Source organism: Pseudomyrmex gracilis, unplaced genomic scaffold, assembly GCF_002006095.1.
Source record: "Pseudomyrmex gracilis isolate BER0280 unplaced genomic scaffold, ASM200609v1 scaffold_25, whole genome shotgun sequence".
Lineage (NCBI taxonomy): Eukaryota > Metazoa > Arthropoda > Insecta > Hymenoptera > Formicidae > Pseudomyrmex > Pseudomyrmex gracilis.
The window spans coordinates 162335-189134 of NW_018020609.1; the positions used below are offsets into that span (position 1 = coordinate 162335).

Here is a 26800-nt window from a genome sequence, read left to right on the forward strand (position 1 = left end):
GCGACCCCGCCCCTTGAAGGCGGATTAGTAGGCAGCGCCCGACCACCTAACCCGACCAATGAGAGCGCGGCAACCGCCCCGCTCGCTACGTCGTGCTACCAACTCGCATTCCTGCTCTCCTAATACTTTCGGGGATATTTTCGTGGCAAGAGCTTGGGGCTTAGGATATCGATTTTAGCATTTTACCAACTTCTTACGTATATAACGAACTTATTTACGCTTTGTTAGATTTATTAACAAGTCAATCACACTAAAAAAAAAATACTAAATACGTCATTATATTTTTTTGTGATATTATTAAAAAAAAAACCTCTGATATGTTTCTTAAAGTTTTTATTCACTACACAAAAATAAAATATGTTCGTATATAAAAATTATGTGTTAGTAATGTATTTTTCTCAATATACGCGCGCAATCTCATCGAAAATAAACTCTTGGTGTGTGAAGAAAATTAGTAAATTAAACGAAGGTGCAAAATTACATACGTTTTTATTAGATTTCAAAACAAATCAAATCATATAATGAAAACAAATTTATTGTCGATAGTGGAAGAAAATCAGAAGAGGGGCACACAGTGAATTCCGTAAAACGAGCGAATTTTAACATCTATTGATCGCACACTTGTCAAGATTTTTTAATTTGTTTAATTTTAAACGATCGGCCTTCAGTTAAATGTTAAAATACGATTTTACTTTGTACATTATTTAAAAAATCTGTTAAAACTTTGACGATTAAAAAATTTGAAGTAAATCTTCTTAACCAATAAAGTACAAATAAATTGCGAAAGAACACACAAAATCTAAAGAAATAACGATTATATCACGTCGGTACAAAGTGGGAGATAATTGGCTGCGTCAGCTTGCGCGCAGCAGTCTCTTTCGGGTTTCCCAACTGGACAATATCGCACAACGGGAATTTAATAAAGCTCCAACTTGGACATTGCGTAGAACGTGGCTAAAAGAAATGGACGTGGAGCGTGTCCAGCATGCACAGGACCTTCTCCTTTCTCTTCCCGTTTACCTCCACAGCACATTTCCCGACTCTTCTTTCTCGCGACTTTTATTTTTCGATCTCGCGCATCACACACGTTCTACAATAGAGTGAAAAATTGTCAAGCGCCATCATAAGGTAGAAAAAAAAAATTTTTATTATCCAATTTTAATCATTAAATAGAAAACACGACACTTCCTTGGTTGTAATGTAAACAGTCCCGGAATAAGAAATGTTTGTTATGCTTTTTTGTATAATTTAAGCGTATTTTGCATATGATTTTCTTCACAAAAATCTTATATACTAAGATATTTTTGTTTTAAAGGCATTACGTTTTTTTTTTTTCTTGTGTGTTTTATTATTGGTCTACAGATAAAATCATACCGCTCACTTCAGATTGATACTTGGCTCGTATTTTTGTTGCTCGGAGTATTGCACTTGCAAAGTTCTTGTTCTGTACATTTTGACGAACAGTCAGTTTTTACTGCCGCTGGCAATACTCCAATATCATATGTTACGGTCTTTTGTGTCGGTCGTTCGTATTTACATATCACAGCATACATATCGCCGCCCAAGCGAAGCGCTAACCATCGATTTTTTATAACCGCCAGTTTTAGACACTCGCACTTCATTTTAGCGTAAAAATTCGTATGTAGAGTTCTACCCATTCCCTCAATAACTATGAGATCCACTTCGTGCTTTACCATCGCGAGGCACAAATCCAAATTCAAACGACTGTTGAATATTGAAACAATATTATCGAGTTAAATTGGCAGACAACAATATGTCAAATATTAGAAAAAAAAGTTTATATAAAGTTAAATTCAAAATATTTAAAAACACTTATACTACTATAAACAGAATAAATATTTTACAAAAACACATACCTTAAGTCTAGACAAGGACCTGCTTGAGCTGTTTCCATGGCCATTAGCGTATTGTTTTCTAGAGCTTGTTTGATTACATTGCAAATTTTTGCAGCGTCTCGCAACGTTACAACCATCTCGGGATACGTTACATCGTTCAAAGCCGGTAACGAATTAGCGCACAATATTACCTAAAAGTACAAAAAGTATAAAACAATTTTTGTCTTAATTATTTTGTAAATTTATTCTCTAGAAACGTACAATTTGGATGTTTTTCTAAAAATAAATTTATATTACGATAAATGTGTTTATTACGATATTTAATCAATGTTGCAATACACGTTTAAACTTACTCTTGTTCCTCGTTGTAACAAATCCCGCACGAATGGCAGAATTCCAAGGACAATATCTGCACCGCTGTTGTCAACAAAAACAGCCGCGCATTTGTGAGGCGGTTCATTCTCCAATCTATGTATCCACTCATCCAAATTATCTTCTAACCACGGTCTACCTGCGAGGGACGAATATTCTTAAAAATGTCGTTAGAACGTCAAAAATGATAAAAGAAGATTGATTGATATTTTGCTGATTGTTGATTGTTTATCTGTTGATAAAAGTGCACCTGGAATCTTTGTTTGAGCTTCTTTGAAACCAAAATCATCAGTTTCCAACAACTTTGCCACATCTTTTGCTCCCCAATCAAATATATTACCAGTGAGAACTCCAAGAATTAAAGCTCTTATTTTTTCTGCACCTTCCAACTTATCTAATACTGCTATACGATCGTGTAGAAGTTTTAACGCGCCTTCGTTTTCTTTTCTTTTTTGCTAATAAATAAGAATGTATAACATGTAAATTTTGATTGTCATGTTTATTATGAAAGTTACGAAGAAATGAAAATTCACTTACATGCAAATATGGATCCGGAAAATCGAATTCCTTCATACAATGCTCGATGGTATCGAGTAATATTCTAACCGTGAGTGCTCCGTACGCACTGCAAATTATTACAACAGTATTATATAACCGTATACACCTAACAGAGTTTAGAAAACTTATTGCAGTAAACAAAATATACTTACAATGGTTGCGCATGAAGATAGTGCAACCTGTTGATGTATTTTTCTTTAAGTTTTGATCCTCTCTCCTGTGCTGTCGGACTGTGAGGTTGACTGTGAATAGCTTTTGACACAAATTTATCCACAGACTCTTCAAAACATTGCAGCCAGTAATCTCTATGTATATGCATAAATAAATTTTATTTCTTATTTACACATTTGTACACGGTTACAAATGATTTAAAACAGAAAAACATACCTGGCCTCTTTATCTTGAGCAAGATCCGTGGTGTCGGGATTATAAGTCGCTGGATCTTTTAACAAAGGACAGTACGTAACGATATATTCTGCCTGATCAATTTCTAATTGATCGACCTTAATTCCGAGATCGGTCGACACAGAATCCTTAAATCCCGATGAGCCGGCATAGTTTTCCAACCAGCTGTACCTGTCCGCCTGTTCGGTCCCATACAAATATGCTCCAATTGCGCCAAGATAACCTTCATGGCGAAGAAAAAGAGGCTTTACTTTGCCCTAAATGAAAAAAAAAAAAAAAACTGGATATGTAACATTTTGTAAAATATACGTATAATACCGTAATAACGGATAGTCCAAGATTTATATTTAGGTTTGTAAACCGATTAGATTTTAATTAGAACAAAAACAAAAAAATGACTCTTGCTGAAAGCACAGAAACTAACATGAGACCAATATTTGATGGAGTATGAGATGGTGTGCATTGATAGCGGATGATTACGAAGAAAGTAACCACCAAAATAAACCTTATCCATATTATGTACAGTTGCGTATAAACTAGCTATATGTCCGATATCATTGCTAATGGTGAATAACAAGCTCCTTGCGAGATCCGCTTCAGAAAATTGTGGTCGCTCTATGAATATTAATAGAAATTATTATTATACAAAAAACACGTTTTATTCCTGATTTTGTATGCAAGCAGAAATAAATATGTTTTACATATAACATTTAACTCACCACAACCCAATGCTGCTTTACCAAACGATGACGCAATAAGCTCACCAGACAAGCCTTGGGAATTATAGTCGCCTCCATAAATATCTTTCACTAACATATCTACTTTACGATGATCTCCTCGTTCTGCAAGTTGCAGCAATTCATCAAAGTCCTAGCAGGGTGTTTTTAAAGTCACTGTTTTAATATATATGTATGATACACACATGACTCAATCGTACACAAGGATGGTGTAGAATCCTTTTCATACATTAGACACAATTTTTCACAAAATATTCCATACATTATTCATTTTCCAATAGAGTTTGTATATACATATATACATATATACACATACACACACATATACATATATGTATATATACATATATAAACATAATTCAAATTATTATATCATTGTTTCGGTAAAAGTATAATACGTAAAAAGAAATGTATGATTATAATTTGGAAACATTACACAAACTTAAATACCTTTCTCTTTGTAAGCAGTGATCCTAATCCCCAAAATGTACCTCCTCCTGTAGCTGTACCTCCAACTCGTTCAAATACTTCATCTGACTCTACCTGTAAAAATAAATTCACACCACAAATAAATTAAGTAATTTAACTTTAGTACATATAAGCGCAATTATATTCTAAATATCAGCTACTTACTTTAAGAATACTGACACCACTGCCGATATTAACCAGCAAGTAAGGAAATATGTTAGGTTCAGCTTTTCGAAATTCATATTCTGGATTTGCGTGTCGATGAAACTCAAAAGCTTCACATGGTATATTTTTCAGCAAGAAATTACAACCTTTTATCAGACAGTCTATCTCATCTTCTTTGTCAACTCTGAAATTTTATCTTATCAATCAGTAAAACATTATCTTCCCAAGAAAGATAATGCATGCGTTCTTCCTTTAAATAGCGCAAAGTAAATCAAAGAGAGACGCAAAGAGAAAAAACATGTGCAAAATGAAAAATTCAAATAAAAAAACTTATTCCTTTAAAAATTTCATTGTGACAAACTGTAAAACTGTACTTACAACAATCCTAATTTTTCTTGTAGCAATTGAGTATATTTGAATGCTCCGCCTCCAGTTACTTTGATACTTTTGCCATGAAATCTTTCAACATCCACTAGATTCTTTTTGACAAAGTCTAAGCAGCTCTCAATATATCTTGTTTCAAATTTAACAAAATGTAATCTATTACCCTCAAATACTTTGTATGCTCTTTCTCCGCTATTTCCCAAACCTTCCGCATCTTCATAAAGTGCCTTGCGATAACTTACTGTTGAATAATAAGCTATTTTGGTTAATGACAAGCCTAAAATAAATAAAAATATTATTAAATACAGAGTTTATATATACACATATATACGTTGTTAATTACTTGATAATATTCACTTGGTATATTAATAAAATGCGCGTAAAGCAAATTTGAATACATATACATATATATACATACACATACATATAAACGTTGAAAAACATGTTTATTTAGTACATTGTGTGTAACATCTCATATGACAATATATATATGCGAATACAAGTTCTTACAATGTTATTTTTGTTTATATGCGTACAATTAAAAAACATGACAACAAGACACATGTTAAACCTTTTAACATCAAACAAACAAAAAAACAGATAGAGGACATTTAACAAAGTATTGAGGGGAAAAATGTGTGCTCGCAAAAGTCGTTTTGACAGTTGAAGGGCATGTTAATAATATTGCGTAGAAAAAAAAAAAAACAAACAAACAAACAAAAAGACAGATTGATACCGTACCAATATCAATTGCGAATGTTTGCGCATTTTTGAGATTAGCAAACACCTCGACAGCAGGCGGCAATTTGATACATGGCGGATTCGCTCGCTCCCCGTCAATTTCCTCTGCCATTTCCGCGTTACGAATACTTAATCAATTCTTTTCTCTGATTAACACGTTCCGAGTGACACACATGCCTTTTATACTTTTCAGTCAGGTGACTCCTACATCACGATGTACATTACATCTGAACAGCTGTTTGACGATTAGATTTACCAAATATTTGAATGATATAATACAAATATTTAATGACAACAATTCAAACAAAAACAAATTTTGAAGAGAACAATTGTTTCTCCCACAAACTCTACAGCAGAGCCTCTCGCGACTCAAATCAGAGAGAAGAACAAGAACATACTGAACATATGCTGTGACAGCCACAACTTAGGGTTGGTTTATAATATAAATTTGTCTAAACGCTAACTTAGGCCGCTGCCGTAAAAGTTGGAAGATAGAAAATGCGTACTACCGTTTTATAATTAAATTGCGAACGGAAGTACATATTTCTTATCGTACAACTTTTGTGGCAGTGGTCTACGGTTGCGGTTGGAGCAATTATAAACCAACCTTAAGGGCCTGAACACAATAGAGAAAATGTTAAAAATAAAAATTAGAAATATAGAAGTTAAATGTACTATACAATGCAAAAAAATAAAATATAACATACAAATACAAGAAGTATGTCATGGCTGCATGATATACTTCTCAGCCTATATTTATATGTTATATTTTATTTTTTTGCATTGTACATTACATTTAATCTCTGTTTTTTTTTTTTTTAATTTCTATTCCTAATATTTTCTCTATTGTGCTCAGACCCATAAGAGTTTTTACGATCGCTTTTCGTGGACATGGTTCTATTACGCGCTATGTCCACGGTTCTATTCTGTGCTACGTGCACGAGTCCAAATGGTCACACCTTGTTCAGGTGTGTGAGGTAGTATTCGCGAGCGTGGATTTGATTTCTTTTGGATTTAATTAATAAAATGACCGGCCTCGTGACGAAAATATGAGAAAGGAGAACAGAAAAGGATAAGAAAAAATATTGCACACTTTTCGCACAACATAAATGTGCAAGAAAATATGTGATAGTCAAGAAAAGAATATTATTTTTAGCGAGCAGCATATCAGAATTCACGGAGTGTAGTCAGGTATCGTCTCCTTTTACATCATCCGTCATGCAGCCTTGATCCTAATTAATGAGACTGGCTAACGTTTAAGATATGTCAGATGTTTAGTGTTTTTAAGAAAATAAAATAAAATTTATGAGGCAAAGAGCAGCAAATGATGATGTAAAAGGAGATGACACCTGACTACACCTCCCGTGAATTCTGATGCTGCTCTCGCTAAAATAATATTACTTTTCTTGACTGTCGCATCTATGTTGTGTGTGGAAAGTGTGCGCAAATGTTTTTTCTTATCCTTTTCCGTTCTCCTCTTTTCTCATCTTCTCGTCGCGAGAGACCGGTCATTTGACAAATTCCAAAAGAAATCAAATCCACGCTCGCGATTACACTCGCACACCTGAAGAAGGTGACCATTTGGGCCAACTCGTGCACGTAGCACAGAATAGAACCGCACGCTGTTGACATATAGCGACATGTCGCTTGTGAACGTGGCCGCGTAGTTCCAATGTGCACTATCGGCGAACATGCCGCTAGTTTACAGGGCGAAAAAGTGATTACACGTTCTTTTGTGGACCTGGCCGCCTCTCAGGCTTCTCTCTCTGCTTTCGCATACAAAACTCTAATGTTACTGTCGCATGTACTATAGACTTTCGTTACGCGCAAATTGTTCAAGAATCGAGGTCCCGGCCGCTCTCATTCTTCTCTCTGAAACAAGTTAGAAAAATGTTTTTATTTGTTTTTAATTTTTTTTTATTAATTTGAGTGACTCTCTTTCAGTTATCGTAACATTTTTTAACAAGCACGGCATCAGAATTCCTGGCATCCGCAGAATACGACTGGATACAGAGCAAAAGATGGAGCTTATACGCAAATCAGATATCATCTACTTTCATCATTTTCTGTTATTTAATTTCTTTTATGATTATTTATAGTTTTAATTATTATTGTTTTATTGACGTTTGTATATTTAAAAATACCTGAATTTTGAGTAATAGAGGCACTATCTTCTCTTTGATGAAGTCATATATACATATACATGTATAAATGATATATACATGTAATACGTACGACTGATAATTGCTCGCAAAACGATAATAAATGAGCGAGAAATAAAAGACAATTAAGCACGTAGTTGTGTTATACGTGTCGCCCACATTTGCCATTGATTGTTCGCCAATCCAAATCGAACGGCGCGAACATAGCACGGAACAGAACCAAAAAATCAATCGGCGAGATAGATACATTTTTATTCGCCGCTCGTGTTAGCTTTATGTGCGCAAAACGTGAACATCGGGGCGCTCGTGGTGGACGTGGATGTAAAATGGCAGCTCTCGAGCTTCTCTGCAAATTGTCCTTATTGACAACAATGCCAACGGCACTAAATTTAAAGTTATTCAAGCCGAGTTACCTCAGACGATTGATCGCAGATTTTCCAGTCGCGTACGCGAAATTATCCCACAGGTTCGTACACCGAGGTAATTATGATCGCAAGTGACAATATGCGTGATGAAATGTTCTGTGAATGTTTTGATTGAGGAAAAAATCATCAACTGAAAAGCTAAATGACCGGACTGGATCCAGTCGGATGTTTCGTTCTCTTATTTCAGCCTGCATGTGAACGCACCCTTACTCACAACTCCTAATATTTGCTGCATATAAACATGTGTTTTTGCAAACAATTTTGTTTCTTTCTTGAAGATTGAATATTTTTTCGGAGCTAGTGATTTTTGACGTTTTAAATCCACTTTGTTTACATAAAAACGTGTGACAATATATTCTTTTTATGTTTCTCAGCACCTATTCTTTGCAAAGTACAAGATTTCACTATGCCACCAAAACGAGCTTCGAAAGCAAAGGTATAAACATTTATACGTAATTGTTTCTATATCTTGATGTTTTAAAAGTATATGTACATATATATGCAATGGATATTGATTTATATATAAAACCTAGCGCGTAAAACATAACATATTTTTAATATATACTTTGTATTTATATAATAAAGAGAAAGAATATATAAAAAAATAATATGTAAAATAATAATATGTATAAAAAATAATACACAAGGAAATAATATAATAAATCAATTTTTATTTTATTTATGTTTTATTTATATTTTGTATATTCTCTGCAGCAAATAATATGTAAAATTAAAACTATATACACATACTATGTACATTGATTGTTTCAATTTAGGTTGAATCTTCCAAACCTAAATCTAGCAAAAAAACCGAAGTCAACAAGAAAACAGAAACAGTTGAGGAAAAAAAATCTTCAAACAAAAAACGTGACAATGATTTAAATGATAAACCTGCATCAAAGAAGGCAAAAGTTGAGATAAAAGAATCAAAGGATGATAATGATGACTCGTCTACTGCAAAGCAAACGAAGGTCACAAAGAATGAGCCAAAACAGATGCAGAATAAGACAGACACCAACTTGAACGAGATCAACTTTGAATGTACAAAGACAAATAATGAAGGAAAGAAGTATAATCTGAAGATTTGCACTTGGAATGTTTCCGGGATTAGAGCTGTTTTGAAAGTATATATTTTATGCTACTTTATTTATATTAATACACACACATATACAAACTATATGTTAAGATATAATCAGTAAAAATTTTGTATCATTACTTTATTAGAAAAATGGACTAGATTACCTCAACAAGGAAGATGCTGATATTGTTGCTCTGCAAGAAACAAAATGCGACAAAAAGAAAATTCCAGATGAAGTAAAAATACCTGGATATCATCATTATTTTCTTGACAGTAAGACTAAAAAAACAACATATATTTTATTTGTGTGAATTTGACTCATGGATTTATATTAACAGGTAAAAAATCCGGTTATTGTGGAGTTGCTTTGTTATGCAAAGAAAAACCAATTTCTGTGACATATGGCTTAAGCAGTAATAATTTTGATGATGAAGGTAGAATAATTACAGCAGAATTCTCAGAATTTTTCATGATCAATGTTTGTAAGTATATTTAATACATATATACACATATATTTTTCTTCCTTTAAGTAAATTTTTTGAAGCTACAAAATACTATATTTTTGTCAAGTTCAATATTATATAAACAAACATGTTGTATAACCGTTAAATACATAATTATGTTACATTTTATAAGAGCGCAAACAACTTTATATAATTGTTTTTTTGTTTGTAATAATAAAACATAATATAACAGATGTACCAAATGCTGGGCAAAAATTAGTAACATTGCCGAAGAGATTAGAGTGGAATAAGGCATTTAAAAAGTACATCGAAGAATTGGATAAGAAGAAATCCGTCATTATATGTGGTGACATGAATGTCGCTCATCAAGAAATTGGTATCAATATTACATCAAGTTTTGCTTCGTGCCACAAGTCTTTATTATATAGAATTATTTTTTAACTTGTTACTATTGCGTTTATGTCAGACTTAAAGAATCCAAAAACAAACACCAAAAATGCCGGATTTACCAAGGAGGAACGAGACGGTATGACCGAGTTTCTAGGTGCCGGATTTGTGGATACATTCCGAATGTTATATCCTGATCAAGAAGGTGCTTACACATTCTGGTCGTACTTCGCTAACTCACGTGGCAAGGATATTGGATGGTAAGTTGATACAAAAGTTGATGCTTCTGCTACGGTTTACTTTTTTTATATCCACGCAATTAATTAATTTGTTGTATTTATATATGTTTTCACACATATAGGCGACTGGATTATTTCCTTGTGTCAGAACGGATGAAGAAAAAAGTGTGCGATAATGTTATAAGGAAGCAAGTTTACGGCAGTGATCATTGCCCTGTAATACTTTACCTTAATGTGTAGTATATATCGTATTGTATATTTCATAGTGTGAAAGAGACACATGTACTTGTTGCACAGCGAGTTCTTTTTCATCACATTAGAAATGACATTTATATCATTGAATAATAATGTTTCACCATTTCCATAGTTTGATGCTGCATGAGACAGTTTTTTTAATTTTTACTCAGGGTTGAAATCTAATCTCTATATAATTTGAGATAGATGAAATATTTTTTTATAAATAAACTACAATTCTATAAATAAGATCTGTCTTTATTATTCATATGATTGTTGATAGAAAATTAACTTGTGTGAATTGCACAAGTACTACTTGTTTGCACAAGACAAGTAATAAACACAATTATTCCCGTCAAAGGTATGTCCGAAACACAATGAAACTTTTGTAAGTGATTAACAAATATATATTTGGACATTAGCGAGACAACTTTATAAAACTTCATTTGGTGCGTTCAGACAACTCAACGGTTGAGAGATCGTCACTTATGATAGGACTATTCTTCAAAATCTGCCGCGGTTCCAAAAGTATGATCCAATCAGAAGTGATTATCTCTCAACCGTTGTGCAACTGTTGAGTTGTCTGAACGCACCGATTAATGATTGAAAGAAATAATAAAACAATACTGATGTGTTTTGTGTAAAAAATAATGAAGTGAAGTTTGTTTGTTTTTGTTTTTCTATTTTTTTTTTTTATATAGTCTTTTTAACGTGCCCAGTTGCCCGGCAATTGTCAGAACGATTTTTGCGAGCACAGTCAATTGCGGTCACAGCCTCTCCAAAGTTTGTTAGCAAAAGTAGGTTAGGTTAGGTTAGGTTAACGTGTTTATATACACATATGTGCGTTTTTATATTTTTGTTTGAATATATACACATAAAAATATTAAATACAAAACATATTTTGATAGATATTTTTAATGAAAACGTTTGCATTTAATAGAGAGTATACATATGTAACACACACATATAAATTTTCTTCTCTCTCACAGTTATTTGTAAAATGAAAAATCAGAAATGTTGCAGACTACATTGCGATGATGATCATAATATTTATACTTCAAGTAGCAAAACATTAAACAAGTAATTTGCACATATAATCAGTTTTTTATATAAGTTTTTATAAATATATTTTGTGTACGCGCGCGGCGCGTGTGTTAGCATAAATGACTGTAAAAATTTTTCTCTTTCTTTATTGCGCGCAAAAATAAAATACTACTTTTATAAAAACAATTACTTTTTTTAGAGGAATATTGACGTTAGATAACAAATGGCAAAGTAACAGAAGATATAAGAAGAGAAGAAATAAGAAGTACGGACAAAATAGAAATCGAGTTGGACCGGATCAGTATGTATTTTATTCAGTAATTAACAGTGATATTATTAAGGAGTCACGAATAGCAGCAACTTTGGTAAGAAATGCAAGAAACTTTATATAAAGATACTAAAACCTTATAATATTTATTGTGATTTTTAAGTTATTGAAAATTATTTAAAAAATGACAAATTGTACTTCTTTTGCTTTTGATATATATATATAAGATACATGTATATATATACATATATATATATATATATACATGTATCTTTGTAGATAGCATGTAGTATACTTATGCTACACAAGAAATTAGAAACAGATAAGGCAAAAAAACAATATATTAAAGAATGGGAGAAATCAGGGTGAGAAAAAACAAATGTATATGCAGATGCGCGATTGTATAGCGGAGTTTTAAATCAAAATTTTTAAATATATCTTATAATTACAACTCACACACTATTTCTACAGAAAGAACATAATTATTTTGCGAGGCTACGATAACAAACATTTAAAATATCTCGAAAAAGAAACGGGATATACGGCCCTCGGTAATCAAGCTATCCAGTTATATCACAGCCAGATAATGCTGGTATTATCGGTGTTCGGACGGAAGGGCGACATTGAGGAAATCTTCGACGGAATTCCGGTTTTAGAATAGTCGTAAGCAAATCTTTATATTTTTTAATAATTAAAAAATAATCTAAAAAAATAACTTCTGATACTAAAAATTAACAAAAAAAACATACATTTATTTAGGGATCGCACACTATGTTTTTTTATTAACATAGTTTTTCCCCCAGCTGTCATTACGAAGATTATCGTTGCGACACAAGCAGAAGGAGAACGGAGTTATCCTAATACCCCACGGCAGCGGATAAAGAGAGGATTTACCGATAGCGCTTTTGCAGAAACGAATGCGATATCCAACCACCAGCCGGTCGTTGAAAGTTTCAGAAGGAGGTCGTTGAGGGTTCGAAGAGACGTCGAGGTTTTATTACCACCCCACTACGTTACACGCCGCGACCACAGAGGGGCGTCGGAGGAGAACGACTGGCGGTCGGCGCAGCCGCCCGCCGCATTTTATGCAACCAGTCTTGCTTCGGAGCGAGCGAATCCACTGGCCCGGCCTTTGACAGACGGGGTAGCGTGTGCAGTGCCATCCGGGTATCGTCTCTCGTCATCATCCGTCAAGAGACCGTCTCTCAAGTCGTCCGTGTCGTGCGTACGTACGTGTACGTACTGGCAACGTGCGTTGCCCGCGCGGCTCTACGGCGAGAACACGCACTTCGACTTACGACCTTCTGCTTCATCGGAGTTTCTCGCTGTGATTTTTAAGGCAGGTCACGAGACGGGGATCCTATTTACGAGCCTGACATAATACCGCAACACGCCGCTATTGTCTCTTTGTCTCTTTCCGTGCGTGCTTTGACTTAGCCGGCGAGAGACAGGAGACGAGCAAAGCAAGCAAGCGAACGAACTCAGCGCGCCTCGAACGGCAACGAGGCGGGTGTCGGCGGTGTTCGTCCGATATCGTATCGTTTCGCGCAGAGCTGTGTGCGCCGCACGTACGATTCACGATCGCACCCCGCAGTCGTACGGTGTAGGCTCGTGTCCGACGACGGAGTGTCAGTGCGACGACGGTCGGTTGATGTGCTTGCACACAGGTGTGTTATCCCACGACTGTGTGTGCGTGCATATGTGCGTGACGTGTGCGTAAAGGCAAGAGAACGACGGACCGTCAGTGAACAGAGAGAGAGAGAGAGAGAGAGAGAGAGAGAAAGAGATATAGATATAGAGAGATAAAAAGAGAGAGAGAGAGAGAGAAGGACGGGAAAGGGCGCGACGGTGATGCGGCCGTGAATCTTCGATACGTAGCTGCGCTCACGCCGCGCGTACACCGCGCGACACGACACGAATACAACGATAACGACGACGACGACGACGACGACGACGACGACAACGACGTCGGTCGGGGAACTACGGCAGGAGCGACAGAGAAAGGCGCGTACTCGTACGCGCTGCGAATTATCACGCGTAGCTACGACGCGCCTCCCGGCGCGTGCAGGCTCCTAGCTCGGTCGAATCCTTCGACCTCCTCCTCCTCGTCGTCACTATGGCGGACGACGAGGTTCTCTTCGACGATGTTTACGAGCTCTGCGAGATTATCGGCAAGTGAGTAACAAGAATTTCAGAGAGGGAAAGAGAGAGAGTGTGTGTGTGTGTGTATTATGTGTCTCTCCGCGTGTGCGAGAGAGCGAGCGCGCTACAGAGAGGGGTGCTGCGCGGGTATTGCGCGAGAGAGAAAGCGTAATGCGATTGGATGAACGCTGGTGGGCGGAGGTTTTACTTTGAACGTGTGTCGGTCTCTCGCGTGCGTCAGTGTATGCACGCGTTGCGCGCGCGGCTGCGCGTGTGTGGTGTTGCACACACTCGCCGAATAGGGGAAATAATGTGTGTAAGTGTGCACCTTGCATACAACACTGACGCGCGCGCGATACGAAACGGAGTGAGTAACGCGGACGCCGAAGTAGGGATATTATAAGAGAGATGCGAGTCAAGAGAGTGACGAGCCGCGGGCGTCGCGCGCGTGCGAGTTCCCCAGTTTAGCTTCTCCAGTTTTCAGCTTTATCAAATTCCATTCATGTAACGCGACCTGTCATCCGTGCTTACGAAGCGAGTAAAATCGCATCATCTTTCCCTTTCTCTTCCCGCGCGCTGTTTATATATCGCGCGCGCGGTAGCAGATTTGACCACCGCGCCGCTCTCTTGCCCCTCTGCCAGCCGCGATCCAGTTGATACAACCCGAGGAGGAACAATGTCGCGCGTTTCGTCGGACGTAATGATAACATTTTTTTAAAAACGAGTATACAGTTGTATATACGGGCTATGATTTAAACATCGCTCTGTTAAAAACCGCGCGACGTCTGGTTGCTTATACACGCGACAAGAGGTTTTCAATTTCTTTTTTTTCTTTTTTTTTTTTTATTTTTCAAACGCGCAAGTTCAAAGCAAAATTGATACAATACGGCGTTTCAGACAGTTAGTGTAACGTCTCTATCGAAATAAATGGTTTTTAGTTGGCATATTGGCAACAGCTCATTCGTCTGTCGGGTCTGCCTGTCGATAGACCATTTATCTAGACCCTCACATGTTTCGAACTCGACTTTTCCAATTCGCTCGTGTAGGAAAATTATTGCTCGACTTTAAGAATATCACGGAAAACACGCTGTGTGAAATACAGAGATAAAACATCGAAATAATTCAATTAAAAAAAATTGAAGCTTGAAAAATTAATATTCAGCATTTGAAGAAGATTATCTTGAAAAGTCTTGATTAGTTTTTTAATTAATAGTTCTAGTTGTTAAAAACACTTTTAAAATTTTCCTATCTAAGATAACGGTGAAAAATTACGTGATCAGAAAAAAAAAGAACGGTTTAAGCTTTATTTTGCAAAAACTTTAAATGAAATATAAGTATAAATTTTATTTTATTTGTAGTTTTTTTTTCACCGAAGAATCACGTCGGCGCAAAAAAAAAAAAAAAAAAAAAAAAACAGAAAACTCAAACTTTTTGCATAGATTATTAAATAATCTTTATTGCCACAGGAAGCGATCGTCGAAATTCCATGGGATGTATATACTACTTTCCTGTTGATTGCCAAGAGAGATTCACCGCGACAGCGCAATTGCAGTTTCGAAGCTTTTAATGCTCGTGTCGTGTATATCTCGTGTGTTAGGGATGATCGATCTCGCTGGAAACGGTTTATTTAATCTGCTGAAAGACTATGGCCCCGAAAAGCAGAGATTGCTGTGCCACGGGAACGCAATTTCGCTTGTATCGGAAGCCAATACTTGATTTATCATTCAATTTGGCTAACCCTGATGCCAGAGTAATCCGCGTCATGAACAAAAATACATTGCGAAATCGCATATTTGACAATCATCGACTTATGACTTGGATATTTATTTCCCCGCCTCGTATTTATAGCTCGCAATTATCGTGCTGCTACAAGCGACAGCAGCTTCATTTATTTATTGGCAATTTTTCAATATATATATATATATATATACATACATACATATACGTATGTCTGTTTTATTTTATTTTATTAAATGTGTGAAAAAAGTTTTTTAATAATTTTAAGATTTGAAACAAAAAGTCATATATTGATATCACAATGAAACGCGAATGCAAATTGAAACACGCGGATAAATTAATGTTTGTTTTGCTATGTGTTTGATTTTTTATATATTTCGGCATTCAAAAAGAAAACAAAAAATACGGATGTTGCGCAAATCGAAATATTGTTTAATCCGCCCTCGCGGATTCAATCAGGTCGCGATTTTGCCTTTTGTTTTTTTTTTTTTTCAGAAGAGACGTGTGTGAATTTTACACACACGCAGAACCGAAGCAACACACACGCCTTATTCGCAACTCTCCGTTTTTAGTATCCTCATCAGCATAATGTTATCACGTCTCGTACCTATATGGAAAATTCACAGTATCTTAGCATTAACGGTATGTTCTATTTTAAATTCCGTCCTTGTATGCTAATAGAATTTTCTCGTGGCTGAGAAATAAGCAGCATGCATTATTCGTATCTAATGTTCTTGCGATAAAGGCTATTTATTAAAACACGCTCAATCGATCATCACATCATGATGTGATGTTAACTCACATCTAAACTCGACGCGAGACGTCGCGAATTCGCGACTAGAAACTCTACTGTGATGAAAGTTTTATTAATATACGCGCTCTCTCTGTCCCGGGATACACGTTTGACAAATTCCGCTGATTAAATTCCATCTTAATTACAATTGATCGCGGAAAAAACAATAATAACGCGACGAACGATCGAATTATGACCGAAAATATTATTTTTCAATTAAAATATAAATCGCGCGCGCGTCACAAGCACGCGGCAGTTAGTTATCGCGCGAATGTTTCTTTGCTATCGTACAGACACTTAAATAATGACTCTCTCTTTTGCAACTCTCTGTCGCAACGGAGTTGAATCGCCAAGATCATATTTGTCGCAGAAAAAAACATTTCAACGGAGATACCAACTCGAGGATCATCATCCTACGTGTATGCTACCCGCTCGCGTGTTCCATGGACTTCATCAATTAGACTCAACACGGTGTTATCGAGAAGTGGTGCATTCTTCGTTCGTTACAGTTAATTAAAGTTAGTACAACCCCGCGCCGCGCTCCTTTCAGCGTCAATTAAACTTAAACACAGCGTGCCACAATTCGCGCACAAACGGCTCTTTTAAAGTCAATTCTTTTCAATCCGTGACTGCCGCGCGTATATAAGGGTTTTTGTTCCGTACGGTTAAAGTACGCGAGAGACAGGACGCGACAACGAACACACAAGTTTTCTCCTCTCCGAAAACGGTTTGTTTCGCCGGTTTCTAAAATCGCCGCGCTTTCTCTAAATTCTCATCAACCACCGTCTATTGTTTAATCGAGTTTTACAAATCGACTAAGGAAATAGAGTTAACTTCGGAGCGCGCGAGTGTTGACAAACAAAAGACTTGCTTTTTTAATTCGAACACTTTTCCGGATATCTCTCGTAATCTGTCTTACGAACTCTTACGAACTCCGTAAACTGAGTTTCGAGATTATCTATCGTGTATCGATTTCATTTTATTTTGTATTAAAAAAAAAAAACTAACAACAAAGATAGAAAGATATTTAAAAAATGGATATGGAGCGAGAGCAACGCAGTGTCAATTACCGTCTATCTGCTTGCGCAAGGAATGTGTTGTAAATAAATAAGGATCCCAGTTGCATATCGGTGAGACGTTGTGGAGGTGGAAGTCGGGGCGTTATCGTACAAAAGTTCTCGACGAACCTCTCACCTCCGTGTTCCCACGTCGCGTTTTCCTTGCTTGCATGGCGAACGAAAGCACCGAGAGAAATCCCCAGAATGCTCCAACGGATTTAAATCTCGATGCGGACACGTACGGGGGGGAGGAGGGTACGAAATACGACGTGGCATGCTCCGCTTTTACGATTCGCGCCCTACTTTTCATTTTCCCTCGCAAACTCTCGGATGGAGAAAGGTCCTGTTGGTTTGTGCGTTCCTTTGCACGACAACGCAAATTTTCGCGCTGATTATCTTTGAAACGCGAGAATTTTGTTCCTTGAATTTCCCCCGTGTGATTACGCGCGAATTCGCGATTTAACTTTTCCCGAAGAGAGTTATATACCGTTTTATTTGCTTAGTGTGCGACAAATTGTTAGTGTATAATAACGTACTTATATATAATATAATATCGTAAAGATAATGATATATGTTTCGAAGAATGTATTGAGAGAAGCGATAAAATTTTTAAAAAATAAAAAATTACATATTTATAATCTCACATTTAGTTGAACGCTTGTTTTATTTATAGCTGAGAATTTATTCCCGTTCTGTGCTTCAGGATGTAATGAAATTTACTTCGTAACGCATATATATATATATGTGTTAAGCCACTTGATGAACGAACAAATTAAATTGTTTCAATTTGGGAGACCATAATTGTCTTTTATATAAAAAAATTCGTATTCTGTTTTTTATTATATAAAACAATATATTAACTCGTAAATTAGATTGTAACCTCTCTGCTTTGATCACGAAAAAGGTCTTTTTTTTTTTTTTTTTCGTATATAATCAAGTCGCAGTATTTCATTACATCTACGTTAGTTCGTCGATTTGCGTTAAAAATGTTTTATCAATTTAGAGCAATTTTTAACATATTTTCTCTTAATATTATTTACTCACTGAGTTTATTTATATATTACATTTGTTTGTAATTAATAATAATTTTAACGTAATAAATAATAATAAATCCAACACACACACAAAACATTTTTTAATCGAGATTCAATAATCGAAATTATCGAGATTCAATAATCGAAACTATCGAGATTCAATAATCGAAACTATCGAGATTTTTCTCACGCGAATCGTACGTGAATTTATGTACTTGCATCAATGTTGTAATTGTAAATAACCCGACTAGAATAAATAAATATTCGATACACGCTCTCGCGTGACAAAAAACTTGAAAACATGTTATCAAAGTGGTCTGCCTGATATCAACAAAAGCCAAACACACCGTGTAGCGCGCGCGTGATTTTTTTTCTCGATTCTCTCGGTACCGCCATCTTTAGTTCAGTGAATTGTTTCTCGCGCGCGCGGTCAGGTGTGCGTTGCAAACGCTCCGCAATTTTGTTGTGATTTTCTTGTCGAAAGCGAGTATCGCGTAAGAATGAGGATCAAAGATAGAAAGTCGAATGTTGCGGTGTATAAAGACGATTGTGACGAACAGCGTCTTTGTGTATTTCGTCGCATGTTTTATTTTATTTCAAAGAAACGAGACGGTCGACGCTCCATTCGGTAAGTCTTATTTATAAATCAAGAAAATCAACATCTTCCAACGTTTTGATTTCTTTTTTTTTTTATATATTTGTTTATTTATTATTAATGACGGATTATACAACGGTTATAATTAATTGCGCCTTGATTCTTTGGAATATTTTGAAGTTGGCGTCGTTGTCGACTTCAAGTCGCTCGCGCGACATTCACCAAGTTTTTTGGTCGTCGCTAAGGTATGCGCTACTTATCTTACGTCCCGTGAAAGAAACAGATCGAGTTTTTTCTAGTACAAAGTAACTTTAAATCTTCTTGCACAGAGACAGCTTTAAATCTTGACGCTTTCAAGATAAATCTCGTTTTATATCATCGAGATAAAGCAGCCGCCTTGTCTCGAGAGTTCACGTAATTTTTTACATTTTACATGTGACGTTTTAATATACACGATTTCTCAGTTTGATTTGAAAAAAAAAATATTTATTTTAAAACATACTAGAGAACCTTAATTGTCGTTTTTGCATTGTAATAATAATCTTTGAGAAACAAAGTTTGCTTATTGTAAAATCTTAATCTGCTTTGTATATAAAGTGCAGTAATTAAATATATAAAGACCACAAGAGGGAAGAACTTGATAAGTCACAATTTTGTAACTTTAAAGGAGAGAGATTTTTTAAAGTTCAAAACGTATATGTATTTCTGTGTTACACGTTTTATAAAAATGTTTATATCTCGGAATGTACAACAAATTTCCCTATCTCGGATAATTTTGGATAATTAAAATACTTCATTTTAATTACCAAGTAACGTCAAAAACAGAAAATAAAAAAAAAGACTTATCAAGTTCTTCCACTGTGGTTTTCATATATATAAGTTTATTCAATATTTAAATTATATATATAATTATATAATTATATATATAAATATTATGTATAGATTATAGAATTATTCAATATTTAGATTATATATACATACATATAATTTAAATATTGAATAAACTTAAATACTTTAAATACATACATGTGTATATATATATATATACATATATACGTGGAGAAAAATACATATTTAAAAAGACCAATTTGTTGTTTATTCAAAAGTATTTTAACTACAAACAGTTCTACAAACATCAATATATATCATTGCAATGTCAGTATTATATAAAAAATATTCAACAAAGAAAATAATTGAAAATTAAAGTTATACATATAATTAACACGTGCTACATAAATGTAACGCTGTTATGCGTTTCAAATAACTTTTCCGCATAAGTTGAACATTTTTATTCAGTGCTTTTTGTACAAATGTTATCCTTTCTCTGCTATCGACACATCGCTCGTGTCGAAGATAAAGCATTCGCTTCGCACATCTTCAGCAAAGATATCGTATTCTGATTTGTAAAAAACTTGTCGCGACACATATATCATTCTCTTTGTAATGTAATAGTATTTGTAGCATATAGCACGTACAATACGCATTCGCGTTGCAACCAATTTCTGTCGGCAAATTGTTCTTTTTTTTTTCTTTTATTATTTTTTTAACATTTCTTTCTCACATGCAAATGCACAAAATAGCAAAATCCGAAACTGTTATATTCGATTTATCGCAATTGAAAATGCTGTTCGTTTGTACATCTCGCGCGCAAAGACGCGCATTGTACGAGATCGAAAGTGTTTCGATCACGTCAGAATGCCGACCACATCGAGCGGCGGCAACCACAACGACTCACGCAAATTATCAATGCTGCAGGCGTAGGAAAGACCGGCCTGGATATCGTGCGGACTCCATTTCAACCACGTGATCTTGTCGGTGATATCGTTGCACAAACACAAGTCTTTCGTGATCTGTTTGATAAACGGATCGTTCACGCCTACGAACGCCGTACCCCGCTTGGTCAATGGATCGTAGATGATTTTCCAGTAGAACCTCGGTACGTATATTCTGGCGTTCGGGCGTTGAGGATCCTTTAGATAAATTGGCTGGTGGTTGCCTCTTGCATCCTCTATGGACATAATATCGTCCGTTCCCGTGTAAACGTCGAGATCCAAATGCCGATTCTTGACGAACTGTCTCACGCTTATCTCGAGCGAATTCCAATTGCCCTCATTGAAGGATTTCCACTGAGGCGCGGTGTTCACGTACCAAAAGGTCGATCTCTGCTGTTCGGCGTACACGAAGTCCGCTTTAGCCACCAAATGACCGCGGGTGAGATATTGTTTGTTCTTCTTTATTACATTCTGAGCAGACGATCCGAGTATGTCAGACATCACGCTCATCTGGACGTCGAAGTTATAAGCTCTTTCTAAATCTATTCCGTTGTAAAAAACGCCTTTTTTAAACTGCATAGGTCTGTAACAGGCGATCGAGAGTGCGATATATTACACTTTTCAATTTTTACATCAAACGGTACATATTTTTCTAGTAATGATGATATTTTAATCAAAACACATTACATAAAAAAAAAAAAATAAGTTAGTATTCGATAAAACTAATCGAATACTAACAAATGTTTTTTTTTTTTTGGATTAAAATTTTATGAATTATTACTAAGTTTTGTTAAAACGTTATTATATTTATCTCTTTGCGTGTAACCCGATACAACTTCTAGAAAATCAAAAACAGTTTTGCGTGTTAACTTTTAATTAGATTGATGATAGAATTCTCTAAAGAATTTTCTTCCCGCTTCCGCGTTATTCGAAAAATCAAATTTATTCGAAATATAAGTTGACGAAACGTTGAGATTCCTCGTGATTCTCACCCTAATGAAGTTTTATGAGATTTGAATCAGGAAGCGCGCGAGAGTCGTGACTTGTCGAAGAACTCCGCGAACTTTTTTCTTATTCGTCAGTTAATGCGGCGGATTAGACGGCCGGATCAGTCACCAACGTGTCAACAAACAACCGCGCGGAAACTAAAATATATCGACAGAAATCTCGGAACACAATTCTCGGAAAAAAAATAATATAAAAAATAAATTTTATTTTTATTCGGTTTCGAAAAACTCTCGCTCGCGCAGCCTCTTTTCTAATAAAGAGATTTAAGTACCGAAATTGGAAAAATTGATTTTTGTAACATCAACCGTGTTCTGCGAATAGCTTACCTGACGTCAGTGTTTTGTACAGTTCCGATCATTTTCGACATCTTAAAGTACGTCGCTAACGTTTGACGATATCTAGTGTCGAAACATAAGTCGATAGTGCGAATAAAACCCAAGTTGGTTTGGAAACCGATCTCGGCCGGCTTGATATCGGTCTTTAAGCTACGATAGACTTCCCGTTTTGTAGGACAAGGTAGCCTGTTTGTATAACTGCCAACTAGATCGCTGTGATGTTTGCAAGTTAGGAACTTGATATCCATTAATTTTCCATCCACGCTAAATATCGTATTATATTCGCAAATTGCCATTAACTCGTTTTTCTTCGAATGTGTGAAAGAATTCGTTCTACCCGGGCAGACTAAGTAAATAGTGTTGCCCGAAGGAATAGTTATCATCCCGTTGTTGTGATTCGGATACAGAAAAGTAATCTGGTTGAGGGCATTGCGTTGTAAGATCAAAGGCTTGATACCGCCGGACGCGAGCACATTGTTAGGAATTGTGCAGCCTGAGAACAGTAATGGCACAACTTGTGAAACGACCGAAAAAGTTAGATATCAACGTTAAAAATGAAATAATAAAGATGATGATGATTTACCAGGAATGTCCGCTCTCGCGATCGTGATACATGCCAGTAATAGAATGATCGCCGACATGGTTCGAAACATGGTTGCGTTCGAAATGAGAAAAGATAAGACAAAGTTTCTCGTTTTTATACCCGGGACGGTGGTTATTTTTTTTTTGTTTTTTTTTTTGTTTTTTTAGGGTGGTCACACAATCAGACATCACGTTGATAAATAGTTGATAAAAAAAATGTTTATAATCTTGACACTCAGGGTCCGAAGAATTTATCGGTTAGATAAAGAAAATCGAGCGGCGTGTCTCATTTTGTTTTTCTAAGCAGAAGAATTCTTTTCTAAGCAGAAGAAAATAAAACTTTTTTTTGGAAATATATCAATACAAAAAAAAAAGAAAAACTGTTATTTATCAGATAACATCGGCAACTTTTTCAATATTGTTTTAAATTTTATTACAATGCAATAACTGACTTTAACGATTACGTGTAGTTTATATTTGTGTTCTGTAAAAGGTTTGCTAATTCCAAAAGATCACTTTAGAAGGTTTGTTTAAAGAGCTATATGTTTAATATCGGCTTGGGCGATAAAGGTCCGAACGTGACCCGACATTAATCTAATCCTAGCTTTTTAAACAAACTTCCTAAAGTAATCTTTTACTTCTAAGATTTTTTCTCGGTTGTTAGCGACCTTTTATATCAGTGTTTTTAAAACAGATACTCTATCGTTCCGGAAAAAATAAAATTTTTTCAGAAATTTTATCTTTTTTTGTTTTTTTTGTTTTTTTTGAGAGCGTTTTATTTATCGAAGATAGATAATATCACAGATATTTCTTAAAGAAATTCTTATCCTTAATAAAGATAATTTAAATACTCTGGACATTTCTGAAGTTGGCTCGTGTAAAACGGTCACGTTAACAGGTAAAACGTTATCACGATTTTTACTCGTCGATTTTGCACTTGTCGATTTTATTATAGCGACGCAATAATCTAAAGTGAAACAATAGAATTTCCAAGATGAGATTGGAGATTGATTGGAACATCACGGCTATGTATCATCTGCGAGATAACATTTCTTGTCGACAAATTATCCTCTCTTTTAGTTCGCAGCGCGAGCACGATGTTGAAAAGACTATGTGTGCACGCGGATAAAGTTTTGCTCGTAATTAACTTTTTAACTCTCGGTTGCGCACACGAGCAGTGAAAAAACATTTGCATCGCCAATATTAGGTATTTAAACGGTAATAGAGACAATGCAAAAACTCGCAATAATGCCATGTTTTAATTGATGAACATTTTAGTATCAAACGAAATACGTATTGCGGGTTTTTATCGTCACAATTTCCGACGAGTTTGAAATTTAACTTTTTTTTAGGGCCGGTTGTTCCCACTCCTCCGATAAATCTCAGCTTACTCGACGGGTTATTATCTGTAAGATAAATGTTATCGAGTACCTAACTAGCGCATTTCCCTCACTGTCTTCTATTTCTACATATTTATCTGTTAGACACACGATTTTACACAGGCATACCGAGAGTGTCGTGTATAAAAATTTATCTCTTGGTTTCTGGTTCATTTATTAGATAGATATTACCCGATATTTTATGTAACCCTTAAACTAACAAAAAAATAAGAACAAGACACTCGTGTTATCTAATATCGAGATATTATTTCTTACAAAGCTTATTTAACTTTGTAAATTATAGAATTCTTTCAAAAAAGATTTTTATGTATTTCGTTAATGATTTTTTTTTTTTTTAACGCGTATACAGACTATCGTGCAAAATTTGCGAAGCAAACATCAACGGCACGGATTATTTATAGATCGCGTCTTGTGCGGCGGAATATTGGTTGACAAACAGAACGGACGGCGCGGATGTTTATCGCGATGCTATTATTGCAGATAAACCGATATCTCTCTTATCCGTTAGAGTGGTCACAGAACTTGGAGCTGTACCAAATAGCTATTATATTACACGAGAATGCTCGCAACTTGCGAAAGCATCTATCATAAGCTCTTTGACGTAACAGAAACCAGGAAAATCAATTGTGTCTTGTATCTTTTGAAATAGACGCGTTCTGCTTAGTGTTAAAAAGACATCCGATAATCACAATACATCTTTGCAAAGTGTAAGGCGAACGGTTTTGTAGCTGCTCTTCCTAATGAAACTACCTAACATCCGCGCGATTCATTATTTATTGAGACTCGCTAATTAAATTTTGACACTTTTACAAATCTCGTTTTTTTAATGTTTTATGTTTGATATTGACGAGGTCAAGAAATTATCCGATTAAATTATCTCTAATTTTAATACACTGTGTATTCCGAGTTGGTTTGGTGATAAATAAATGAATCTTCTCTTTAAAAAAGACTCGTCCAGTCGACAATCGTTTTTATCGCGATGTTGATTTGCTCTTTTTGCGATCGGTTTAGTCGACGACGTGCAAATCTCGGAGTGTAATTTATCTGATATTGATATATTACTTATTTATTATATATATAATTAAATATATATATATATATGTTTCTTCTTATAAGTTTTAATTTGTTTCTGAAGAGAGTGATATATCATAAAGTCATATCATAAATTTTATCGTTTCCGGTGGGAAGAAAGTTGGAAATCGTTCGCCACTCTCATTATTGCGAAGTCTAGCTTCAAGTAATAAGCAACTCATAATGGTAATACATAGAAGGCGGAAGAGAGTACGTAATATCAGCGTCGGGCTCGGCTTAAGTTTCACAGAATCGTCGAGAGAGAGCGAGAGAGAGAGAGATAGAGAGAGAGAGAAAGTGTTGCATTTATGTACCGTGTTTCGGGTAACCGTAGCACATGTGCGATCTGTACGTGTCGATAAGAGGAAACTGCGCGCACATCGGGGGTAAGAGAGCGAAACCTGCAGTGAATAGTCCCGATGAGGGTTGTCGGCACGGCGCAAAAAGGATATATTTCAGTTCGAGTTAAACGAACTGAATCTCGCGCGAAGCGAACGTCTAACAGAAACGTTATTTATTCCTGACTTTCGCTAACAATCCCATTTAGCGGTTTCAATTTCCCATTCCTCTGTCCCTTTTCTGCGCGCGTTGCTCGGGCGTGTCCGTCGTGCATACTACTCGATATCTTCGGACGCAAAGGAGACACAGAAACGGATGTTAATGACGGGTCGCGACGCCGTATCTTGATGACTCTCTCCGGCAGTGTAGTAAATGCCGCTTTTGCAAACAAACATTCCAATTATATGATAGATTTGAAGCTTTTATTCAACGAAACATTTTGCATACATAACATTCAGATAGATAAATAGATAAATAAATAAAATTTTATTGATTTTTCTTGGATTTTAATTGCGAGTGGAAAATTTTTGATGAATTTCTCGATAGAGAAAAATTGAATTAGATAATTTTATTATAAAACCGATTTATTCATTCTATCAAATACAACAGCAAAAAATTAATAGAAAAAGCAATAGAAATTACACTAATTTGTCTTCATTTTATCTTTTAATTATTCTCTAAATAGACCCTTGTAGGAATTGACGAACGGCCCAGTATTGGGTCAATATCGGCAAACGAGGCTCGATATTGGTACGACAGTAGTAGCCAGTACTGGGCGAATATGCTTAATGATTAAATCGAGCCAACGCTGGCTCTTAAGCTCGGCACGATACTTACTTCCGAGATTGGTCAGATATGGATTTCAAGTATTGGCACAATGTTGCAATTTTATACTAACAAGACAATCTTAGCCAACACTGGCTAAATATTCTTAGTGGTCAGATAGG

General features: G+C 35.6%; 3 protein-coding genes and 1 long non-coding RNA gene across 15 annotated transcripts in view; 3 read left to right on the top strand and 1 right to left on the bottom strand.

Annotated features, from left to right (window-relative positions):
- Window positions 1-360: 360 nt before the first annotated feature.
- Window positions 361-6165, bottom strand: LOC109852178 (pantothenate kinase 4). Of its 3 annotated transcripts, none has more exons than XM_020423100.1 (14): window positions 5687-6165; window positions 4940-5222; window positions 4562-4745; window positions 4379-4471; window positions 3911-4061; window positions 3616-3806; window positions 3174-3448; window positions 2939-3091; window positions 2766-2853; window positions 2479-2683; window positions 2210-2367; window positions 1878-2047; window positions 1382-1725; window positions 362-1090 (listed from the first exon to the last, which is right to left on the bottom strand). In XM_020423100.1, exons 1-13 carry the CDS (start codon window positions 5796-5798, stop codon window positions 1383-1385), a joined length of 2406 nt encoding a protein of 801 aa, XP_020278689.1. In that variant the 5' UTR covers window positions 5799-6165; the 3' UTR covers window positions 362-1090; window position 1382. The 3 variants fall into 3 exon arrangements, with proteins under 3 accessions (XP_020278688.1, XP_020278689.1, XP_020278690.1); XM_020423101.1 differs by having other exon boundaries at window positions 1375-1725; XM_020423099.1 differs by having other exon boundaries at window positions 361-1725.
- Window positions 6166-8158: 1993 nt separating this feature from the next.
- Window positions 8159-11195, top strand: LOC109852164 (exodeoxyribonuclease). 2 transcript variants are annotated; one of them, XM_020423055.1, is made up of 8 exons: window positions 8159-8328; window positions 8648-8709; window positions 9050-9397; window positions 9498-9624; window positions 9690-9833; window positions 10048-10191; window positions 10282-10462; window positions 10564-11195. In XM_020423055.1, exons 1-8 carry the CDS (start codon window positions 8175-8177, stop codon window positions 10679-10681), a joined length of 1278 nt encoding a protein of 425 aa, XP_020278644.1. In that variant the 5' UTR covers window positions 8159-8174; the 3' UTR covers window positions 10682-11195. The 2 variants fall into 2 exon arrangements, with proteins under 2 accessions (XP_020278644.1, XP_020278645.1); XM_020423056.1 differs by having other exon boundaries at window positions 8224-8314; window positions 10564-11193.
- A 105-nt stretch (window positions 11196-11300) lies between these two features.
- LOC109852169 lies at window positions 11301-13045 on the top strand. Of its 2 annotated transcripts, XR_002249974.1 has the most exons (6): window positions 11301-11472; window positions 11665-11755; window positions 11919-12084; window positions 12267-12352; window positions 12459-12650; window positions 12791-13045. It is a non-coding gene; the product is annotated as an uncharacterized LOC109852169 (long non-coding RNA). The 2 variants fall into 2 exon arrangements; XR_002249975.1 differs by lacking the exon at window positions 12267-12352.
- Window positions 13046-13060: 15 nt separating this feature from the next.
- Window positions 13061-26800, top strand: part of LOC109852167 (peripheral plasma membrane protein CASK) — a 197828-nt gene continuing 184088 nt past the window's right edge. For 7 of the 8 annotated variants that reach the window (XM_020423062.1, XM_020423060.1, XM_020423065.1 and 4 more), the window contains exon 1: window positions 19198-19379. In XM_020423062.1, coding sequence (XP_020278651.1) covers window positions 19252-19379 — 128 coding nt within the window. In that variant the 5' untranslated portion in view covers window positions 19198-19251. Of the gene's footprint in view, window positions 14163-19197; window positions 19380-26800 lie in introns of those variants that run through there. The other variant, XM_020423066.1, reaches the window with a different exon arrangement.